The sequence below is a fragment of the Pseudorasbora parva genome, chromosome 8 (assembly GCF_024679245.1).
Source record: "Pseudorasbora parva isolate DD20220531a chromosome 8, ASM2467924v1, whole genome shotgun sequence".
NCBI lineage: Eukaryota > Metazoa > Chordata > Actinopteri > Cypriniformes > Gobionidae > Pseudorasbora > Pseudorasbora parva.
The window spans coordinates 39,593,505-39,603,982 of NC_090179.1; the positions used below are offsets into that span (position 1 = coordinate 39,593,505).

Consider the following 10,478-nt stretch of genomic DNA (forward strand, 5'->3'; position numbering starts at 1 on the left):
CTAACATTGTATTAAGATGCCTGAAGGCTGATTACTCTTGGCAGTGATTTTTACATGGATTAGGCTTGTCTACATGTGATATGATTTATTCCCCACACTTTTGCTTATTGAGACATCACAATTTCACCCTGAAATATGCTGTTTCATCCATGGGAAAAACTCTTCTTTCACACAGGGGGGGATGTGCTCGGTTTTCCTGCAAGACACAGAGAAGGTTGTAAGCATTTCAAGTGAACATCTGGAACCTGTTACACCAACAAAAAACAATAAGGTACTGCTTATGGAACCATTTCCCAATCTACTAAAAATGAGCAGATAATAGCAAGATAATTATGATCCAGTATATACTTGGTACTGCTCACAAATTAACAAAAAAAGTATGTTTTAGGGGTCATGAACTGTGAAATCAAATTTCCCTTGAGCTTTTGACATATAAGAGGTTATCATACTATCAGAAACCCCTGTAAGTTTCACAACTGAAAACTTAGTTATTCCAGAAATAATTTATTACAACCAAGCCACGATAATGACTCGAAGTGGAATGTGCCTATAATAGATTGGTGAAAGAAATTGAGACTTTGGCCCCGCCCACTGGTGTGTTAGCGAGATGATGAGGAGTGCATTAGAATACAGGACTTAAAAATAAAATTACCTTCCACAGGATCCTAATGATAGGAATGTGCTCATTTATTTTCAATAATGTGAATATCTCATTTATTTGTGTTCACATTTCACTGTGGATTCTTTGGTAAATCAGTCGCAACTGCAGCGCAGGCTTTGCAAACAGGATTTTAGGATACAAACTCAACAGTAATGCTACTACAGCATGTAAGTAACCGTGTTAATTCTAATGCCTGATCTGTGATCAGTGATTTCTGATATGTAATGAATCATGTACAGTCAGATGTTCTGTCTATGTGTCTGTGATTAAACGATATACAGAAAGCGATCAAAGAACGCTCCCTTTGCAATAGCTGGAGCTGTCAATCAAACAGCACAAGTTTATCAGTGATTAAGTTCTGGACTCGCGCCAAAACTCCCATAATACTCTTATTTACATTTTGTTTGCATTGTTAGTTATGATTTAAGTATTCGTCAGTGTGCAGAAATCGAATAACCTTTCATGCCACAATCTGAATATCAACTTTCACTGAATAATCACTTTCCACGATTAGTTAACCTTGAGAGCTGTAATAGAAAAATGTGCAAACATTTTCAGAGAGAGTTTCACATGTAATACTAGCCATTTCATATGCAAAGGCATCAGCCAATCAAAGCAGAGGCCATTTAAAGTCACACCCCTTCAAACAGAGCATTCAAATCAGAGGCTAAAATCAGGGTAGGACAAATGCCTTTTATTTCTAAATTATGACCCATTTTTATGTAAAAATCAGACTAACATTATAAGTGTATCACAGGAAATATAAATCAATGCAGTTTGTGACCCCTTTAAACATTATGCAAGACCACAACCATGAAAAGAAACCAATGAAAAGCATATTCACCTTTTATGCAATCTAAATTCACTCATGAATTAAATCCATGACACTGAAGTAAAGAGAATCGACCAGCCCAATTCTTCGCTTGTCTCCATTATCCTTTTTCCTCATCTATGCAGCTATACTGTTATATAAGGGATGAGCAGTGAAGAGTTTGAGAAATGAAGCAGAGCCCCACAGAAGATCACTTACATTTGAGCACATCGCTCCTCCCACTTGAACTACACACACTCACATTCACTGGAAACACAGACTCAGGTTGTGTGTGTGCACAGGTCCAGATCAAGAACACGTAGGGCCCTGGGGCTATAGGAGCCTCCATAGTAGGCGATCTTGGTGCCACAATGTTTTCTAGCACAGAAATTAGTATTTTTTTAAAACTACATATTCAACACACAGAGAAACAAGCATATACTGAATAATTTAATATTTCATTATTAATTATTTTAATATTAAGGAGGCCTATATATAAATATTCCAGGCTGCAACACATTAACCCCCTGCTTGCTTCCTTTCTGCCGCCGAAATTCTAATTCGAAGGCTTTTCCGATGTTAATTTGGGACTTTGCACGTTCCTCTTTTTTCCCTTTTCATTGCAAGTGGTTCATCAGAACATCGTCTCTTTGGTCGTGTTCCGGCGATATCAAAATCCTATATTTCGAACTTCCCCCTTTTAAAGGGATAGTTCACCCAAAAATGAAAATGTGATGTTTATCTGCTCACCCCAGGGCATCCAAGATGTAGGTGTGTTTGTTTCTTCAGTAGAACACAAATGAAGATTTTTAACTCCAACCGTTGCAGTCTGCCAGTCATAATGCATGTGAATGGGTAACAACTCTATGAGAGTAAAAAAGAAACATGCTTAGACAACATGCACACAAACCCTGCTGCTCATGACGACACATTGATGTCTTAAGACACGAACCGATCTGTGAGAAACACAACAGTATTTTTGTTTTTGTTTTTTTTACACCTCAGATCAGACGAATCTCATCTAGTGTTCCCATTCGCTATTACTTCCGTCTGATAAGGTCAAACGGGCGCGATCACAGATATGTTATGTAGATGCCTCATTCGACCGATCCACGCTGGCACTAATGAGGAATCTATATATATATATATATATATATATATATATCTATGATCGCGCCGGGTTTGACCTTACTTTACAGAAGTAATAGCAGATGGGAACACTAGATTAGATTCGTCTGATCTGAGGTAAAAAACAAAAAAACAAATACTGTTGTGTTTCTCACAGAGACATCAATGCCTTATTGATGTGTTCAGACATCAATGTGTCGTCACGAGCCGCAGGGTTTGTGTGCATGTTGTCTAAGCATGTTTCTTTTTTGCTCTCATAGAGTTGTTACCCATTCACATGCATTATGACTGGCACACAGCAACGGTTGAAGTTAAAAATCTTCATTTGTGTTCTACTAAAGAAACAAATACACCTACATCTAGGATGCCCTGGGGGCAAGCAGATAAACATAAGCTTCTCTCTTCTACACACCCCCTTCATATGCACACGCAGTAACCACAAACCTCCACCCGCAAATCATTCTTGCTGGTTATTGGCTAGGACACTGTTTATGTTTCGTTGTCCAGACTGCCCAAGTTTGTTTTTGTTTCTGTTTTTGGAGCTTGTGCTGACCACAGAGGCTGCAGTTTTTATAGTGTGTTCAGGGGACAGGCAGATAGCGGATAGTGAGGAGATGGTTGCTGTATGTGACATGTTTTGCCCTAAAAACGTGTGACATCGCTTAGAGCATCTTTAATTTAACATGTTCTCATGAAATGCAATGCAATTTATATGCAAAATGAGATTGGGCTGTTTATAATATAACAATGTACAACATTTTTAATATTAGTAAGCGTGTGGTACATTTTTATTGGGTGGTACTGCGAATTTAAGCTTGTAATTAGAGCAGTTTACCTCAACACTTGTTTACATGGTCGGTGTAATTCAGTCTGGTTTTAGCTCGGAGGCTTTACTGTACGCATGATTTTGCGCTAATATCAAATTCAATTATATAAAGTGACTGCCTGGCTCTGGTTATCACTACAATATAGCGGCGAAAGCGCCATGCGAGACGGTCCGGCTGCTGGATGCGCACTCGGTTTAATCAGGTAGTGTGTTTCATCACTTGGCTTTTGTTTTTTTTTCCTATGCACTCACAGCACTCCAGTGGGCTAAATCAGGGGTTTTCAAACTTTGATGCCAAGGACCCCCAAATATGATGAACCTTTTATAAGGGGCCCTTTCTTAAAATCCATCTATATTTTTAAAATTGGATATTCTTAATGTTGGTCGTATAAACCTGAAGAAGAACAATTTCAACTAATAATAATTTGTATAAGCAACTTTCACATTAAGTGTATGTAAGCAGCTTACATACCGCGTTAAGAATACTGTCTTACATCCACAGTGCGCGAGGTAAAGGGGACTATAGTGAGAAAAACTAATTTGAAAAATACAAAGGAAACATATACAATTCTGGAAAGTACATATATGGTGGTAAAGGAGGGAAATCTTTAGAACTGAAACTGATTGAATGTTCAGTAGACTTGATCCATTTTTGCTTTGTCTTTTTATTCTCTGAAATTTTCTGGGTACCCCTTAGGGCCTTCTGGAAGGCCCTAGTTTGAAAACCCCTGGGCTAAATAACAGTGCTTAAAATCTGGAAGCCTGGTGGAGTTTGGAGAGCGACCCAGCAGGAAAAGTTGTGCTCCCGATTAGCTGTCAATCCTTCCCTCGACTAATCACAGACCCCTTTTATGCTCAGGCCCCCACCTATCCCTTAATCCGCCCATGTGTGTGTCATAATCATTTGTTGTAACATTTAAAAAAAAAAAAAAAAAAAAAACCTGTGAATGTGTGCTCTTCAGGTGAAAGTGATTCTGGGAGAGGACAGGGAGGCCACAGGAGTCCTGCTCAGTATCGATGGTGAAGACGGCATCGTTCGAATGGAACTGGACGAGCAACTGAAGATTCTCAATCTCCGCTTCCTCGGGAAATTGGAAGTGTGAAAACCACACATTTCAACATTTCGCTGTTTGAATGCAGATGCTGCAGAATAGTCAGTTTCAGTGAGCTTTGTTTTTTTGTTGTTTTTTTTTAATTGGTTGAAGATTTTAGTGGATAGTGTTTTTCTGTTTCTTCTGTGGTGTAGAAACGTACCTATTGGCAAATTGAGTCCATGTCAAATAAAATGTGAACTGCGAGTTCCTAAATCCATCCATCCTGAGTGTTCGCATGAAATATATAATAGCTGATGGCTGTTCATTTTAAACCCTTTACTGCCTGCCAATATTTGGAACATCAACCATGAAGAGGAATTCCATTTTTATTCACTTACGACTGCGAGTGTTTTGAGCTCCAGGAGTTCACACCACTAAACTTTATTCAACATCATATTCCATTACATTCTCAACCTTTAATGTCATTGACAATTGGTGTATTAAAGGTCTTTCAAAACAATGATGTGCATATTTTATTTTTTTACAGATGGGAATATACCCTTTAGGAATAACTTAACATTTAGAAATCCATGTTAAGCGGCCTCTTACTTTTTTCTAGTGATTTTAAATTCTTCTTGAAATAAATGCATCAGGACTGAGAACTGAAAGTGGATAGTCGAGTGAAAGTCTATAGCTACAGCTTCTCTTAGTTACAGGGCTCGTGAGGATTCTCATAGTTGATTGGAACGTAAAAAATGGTGGTGTTCTTTGGGCAGGGATGTCCTGGGCCGTTAAACCACGCCAATGTGTTGAACTTCTCCTCTTGTTCTTGTTTGAGGCATCCAAGAGTTTGGTTCCTGAAGAGATGGATCTTCAGCTGGATCCACGCTTCACGACCCTAAAAAGAAGGAAAGGACTGTTATGCTTTTGGGTTTAGTATTTGTCTTTTTTTTTAAATTGTTATTCATTCATATGATTTGAGCTGGGTGTTGATAGAGATTTTCCAATTCATCTCAGTATATGTCCATTGAAATGTAACTTTAACTTGCATATTAGAGAAATTCTCAGTGAATATGCTAAATTATATATGGCAGTATTTCAGTATTTTTTTTAAACTATTCATTAAAAGACAGTCGTCTCGGGAATCTGGCTGCGTTTGTGCTGTTAGTTTTGGGATTCGCTAAAAGGTTATTTCCCAATTAATTGTGTGATACTCGAAGAAAAACTTGTTTTTTGCACATAATCTGTGCCACAGAATTGTGGCGTTAGTGGTTTTATATTATACTATCAAAAGTTTTCAATCAAAGTTTTAAAGTCGCCTTGAAATTAAAATGAACAATTCGTAATTTACGAAATATTTATATCATATCAGCATTTCATCCACACGGATCTGGTGTTTTGGGAGCCAGAAACCCTTGCATTTTCCTGTGAACAGCCAATCTGTATATTTTGTGAAACGGTGATGTCATCACACCACGTCCCGCACGGTAAAGACTAAGGGCTCCAGCTACGAACGCTGGGCAGGGGTGGACAGTAGTAACTAAGTACATTTACTTGAGTACTGTACTTAAGTACACTTTTTGAGTATCTGTACTTTACTGGAGTATTATTTTTTCTGGAAATTTATGACTTCTACTTCACTACATTTGAAAGACAAATATCGTACTTTTTACTCCACTACATTTCTATCAAGGTCGAAAGTCGTTTCTGCAGCAGCGCTGAAAGTCGGAGGATGATTTTTTCCTTCTTTAAAAGTTTTGTTGTTGTTGTTTCAGACAGTATGTCAGGAATCACTCTTATAGTCATATACATTTTCCCATATTTTTTTGAACACTGATCAGTTCATAGCAAAATGGAAGAAGACGGTTCTTAGGCACAGTGTGTGCACCCATAGCCATACTTTGAAAGTTTGTTTCTGTTTTTAAACAATTTAAAAAAAAATCAAGATTAGTTTAGTTGGCATACACTTGGTGCATGTCTTATAAAATATTAACACTATAGACATCTGGGAGAAAGAGAAGAGTAAAGTTGGGAGAATATCAGATGTGTATCAGTGTATTGGATCTGTGCATTCAGCCTTAAAGTGACAGCAGCTTTGTAACTTTTATACAAGTATTTAAATGAGTTTAAGTAAGTCGTATGCTAGTATGTCGGCTGGAGCATCACTGAATGACTTAAACCATGATGACTGTGCTTTTATACAACAATAATAAAATAATGCATTGGCATAAAAAAGGAAATTTACTTTGATACTTAAGTACTTTTGAAAACAAATACTTCTGTACTTTTACTTGATTAAAAATCAGTTTTTACAACTTTCACTTGTAACGGAGTAATATTTGACCAGTAGTACTTTTACTTTTACTCAAGTAATAGAGTTGTGTACTTTGTCCACCTCAGGCGCTGGGCATGTGCACATCAATATTGCGTCATTTAATTCCTGTATTTGCACTATTGTAAGGGTAGGTTTAAAAAAGACCGGACAGGGAAAGCTCTGGCTTCGTGTGGATGTCTGGCTCAATGTATTTGTTTGCTGGATACTACTAAATATTATTCGACATTTCTCACCTCGCTGTCCTTCACACATTGCAAATCATAGTCGTTTCCGAGCAGCGGGGTCAGGGCGCCGTGTATGTCGTCATACTGCAGATCACATGATGGGAAGATTGATGAAGTGTTTCATAAATGTTATGCGATACACCATAATTCATGGCGAATCCAATAATCATACCTTATACGACACATCGCATGAGGTTTTGATTCCAGAGCTTTCCAAGACACTACAAAAAATGGAATGGGGTGGAAATAGATGAGTTCATGATATCATGCTATATATGTGCTGATAACACCCACCTATCAATGTCGAAGAGTTTCCGAAGCTTGACTGCGGCTTGGAAATAAAGCACCGGTGACCCCATGGTCTCCTCGCAGCCTGCACACGTCCCGTGTTTAATCCATTCCTCCTTCCTGCCAAACCAAATCAATCACCATTTGAGAACGCTGAGAACTACGCATAAACTACTATCTGACACTTGGCTGGCCATCACCAGACCAAGCTCAAAAGATTGAACATTGGTCTGGGGAGTCTGCTCTGTATTTCATACTGCACAAGAGGCGTGATCAATGAGCATAATTCAAATGACTCTGTAAGCAATTGAATCAATACACTGATTCATAACCGTTCAAATTCTTGTTTGAGGATTGAAAACAAACCCAGAAGAGAAGACAATGCTGAATAAAGTCGTAGTTTTTGTTATTTCTGGACCAAAATGTATTTTCGATGCTTCAAGAGATTCTAATTAACTAACTGATGTCACATATGGACTACAGTGATGATGTTTTTATTCACTTTCTGGACATGGACAGTAAAGTGTGCATACACTTAGATACACTGTCGGACTAAATATTAAATATCTTATAAATAAATAAAATACCCCTGCTATTGGCGGGTTTGACACAATGACGATAGAGAAGCGACAGCAAGCAGCTTTTTGTTTATATTGACGGCCACTAAAGCGCAGCAACCAGTTGATGCCTCTGTTGCTACTGTTTTAAAGGGTTAGTTCACCCAAAAATGAAAATTCTGTTAATAATTACTTCCCCTAATATTGTTCGACACCCGTAAGACCTCCGTTCATCTTCAGAACACAAATTAAGATATTTTTTGTTGAAATCCGATGTATTCAATGATTCATAACCGTTTTTTTGCGCACAAACTATTCTCGTCGCTTCATAAAATGATTGTAGAGCCGCTGTAGTGAGATGGGCTTTGTAACGCCGTCTTTAGTGCCTTTATGGGTCTTGAGAGAGGAAATGACATTGGTGTCAATGAAGGCCTTTCTGAGCCATCGGATTTCAACACAAATATCTTCATTTGAGTTCTGAAGATGAACGGAGGTCTTACAGGTGTTGAACGACATGAGGGGGAGGAATTAATGACAGAATTTTCATTTTTGACTGAACTAATCCTTTAAAGTCAGCAAGAAACCAGCATGATATATGCTATCTCTATTATATGGAAGCTTGTTTCCGTCACAGAATAAAAAAGGTAATTGCAACTTTTTTCTCAGAATTTTGATATAAAGTCAGGATTGCGAGATAAAAAAATCATAATTGCGTGTTATAAAGTCAGAATTGCAAGATTTAAATCATAATTGCTTGTTATAAAGTCAGAATTGTGACTTCTGAGAGACAGAATCTGACAATTCCAAATTGCGAGATGTAATCACAATTGTGAGATAAAAATAAATGTTTTATTCTGTGACGGAAATAAGCTTCCATCCTATTATACTATGAGAAAGTGTTGACAGCATTAAAAACTGACAGCCGGTGTTGTGGGGTAACGCATTATGTGACACGAGTTATGTAATCAGATAACTTCTTTTAAGTAATTTATAAAGTAACTTTACTTTTAAATTCACAGCAAAATATCCAAGTTACTTTTTCAAATAACACAAGTTACTTTGTTTTCCCATTTATTGACCGACAGCTCTCCTGTCCTCATGTTGAGAGAAATCAGGACTAAGTTGTTGTTTTATGCAGAAGAGTTAGTGTTAAACTTTCTTCTGTGTCCTATGCTGAATCTGGAACCAGAATATTCAAGTTGGGGTTAGCTAACCCTTCAAGGTTATCGGCTAACCCAGTTATAGTTTAATTTAAATATCTTTATGTTAATAAAAATAAAATAACTGATGTCCCTGCTAAACTAAAAGTTATGCTCATCTTTGCTTGCTCCTTTTTAAAGTATTTCCATATTTAACAAAGCACACATAATAAAACATTAAAAGATCATAAAAATCATGTTTACCAGAAGTTGAAGAAGTGTTTTCCTTTTATAAATGAAGGCCAGAGCTGATTGAGTTCAGGTTCAATTTCCTGAACATAAACATGATCATTTACATTTTATATTTCACTTTTAAAATAATAAACAAACTGAGGATTGAGACATTTTACCTGAAGATGGGAATGAAATACCGGCCAGCAGTTACAGCAGTGACCTGTACGCATAGGCCTAAGAGTCATTAGAAAACATCACACAGTTAAATATAAAGCACTTCTGATGTTTTAAGTTTTCTTAAGTATTAAGATTTCAAAATCAAGAACTGAATAATGTTAGAAATGATAAACAAAACATTGTTTCTGTGAACTATTGTGGGAACAGCCATTGAATTTCTCACCATAGGCCATGGATGGTCCAGTCGTGAACAGTCTGAGGAACTTTGCAAATGGTTTTGTTAAGACCCTGTAGAAGGATGGAAAAAAGTGACAGGCAGAGTTTAAAATGAATCAGTGCCAATACGAGATAAAACCCTTTACATGATTTGCCGTGGAGGTTCTAGCACTGTTGTAATATATAAAATATCAAGACATACTATACAGAAACTCCCAGGCCACTGGAGAGTGAGTCGCATACAAGTCCAGTTGCATGGGCTGAAAATGAAAAAGCAGTGCAGTTTAAACATTCTGCATTCATGTTTGTCTATTCAATTGTGTGCATTTACAGTAACTAATGATCCCTGCTAGTCAGTCTCCTAAACGTGTGGTGATTCTTCACTTAAAATATTTGAATAATTGTCTTACTGCCTCGTGACAATCCCTGGGCAGTGTCCGCCATCGTACGTGAGGACCCAACCAGTGACCAGAGCAGCGGTGCAGGCCCAGAGGATGTGTTTGCCTGAAACAATACAGTTTAAGTCTATATAGAATTCAAAACAACTGGGGTCTGAGGTTAAATATTGCTCTCGTAGATTTTAGAAAATACTCACCATAGCTCATGTTGATCTGACAATTTTGAAATCCTGTTACAGAGTGCCAGATTCAGTTTCCTGGTCTAATATAGAATCGAAACGCGCCACAATCTATCCCTCAGAAAAGGAAGTGATACTGCGGTGCATTACGAGTCTTCGAATTTGAGGAAGACTAAATGCATCTAGCTTGTGTTTCATATATATGAAAAGGTTATCTGTAACCTATTTTAGGGTGAACAGGCTGAAATTATAATTTTTTTAATCAAAATAA

The 10,478-nt window shown here is 37.5% G+C and overlaps 2 protein-coding genes across 3 annotated transcripts in view; one reads left to right on the top strand and one right to left on the bottom strand.

Annotated features, from left to right (window-relative positions):
- Nucleotides 1-4,980, top strand: part of supt5h (SPT5 homolog, DSIF elongation factor subunit) — a 40,670-nt gene extending 35,690 nt beyond the window's left edge. For both annotated transcript variants that reach the window (XM_067451229.1, XM_067451230.1), the window contains exons 29-30: nt 176-271; nt 4,389-4,980. In XM_067451229.1, coding sequence (XP_067307330.1) covers nt 176-271; nt 4,389-4,529 — 237 coding nt within the window. In that variant the 3' untranslated portion in view covers nt 4,530-4,980. The remainder of the gene's footprint in view (nt 1-175; nt 272-4,388) is intronic.
- Nucleotides 4,596-10,323, bottom strand: rnaset2l (ribonuclease T2, like). The gene is made up of 10 exons (XM_067451231.1): nt 10,226-10,323; nt 10,041-10,134; nt 9,833-9,890; nt 9,638-9,702; nt 9,414-9,471; nt 9,268-9,335; nt 7,314-7,427; nt 7,192-7,240; nt 7,029-7,103; nt 4,596-5,358 (listed from the first exon to the last, which is right to left on the bottom strand). The coding sequence occupies exons 1-10, from the start codon at nt 10,233-10,235 to the stop codon at nt 5,167-5,169; spliced, it is 783 nt and encodes a 260-aa protein (XP_067307332.1). The 5' UTR covers nt 10,236-10,323; the 3' UTR covers nt 4,596-5,166.
- Nucleotides 10,324-10,478: the final 155 nt, after the last annotated feature.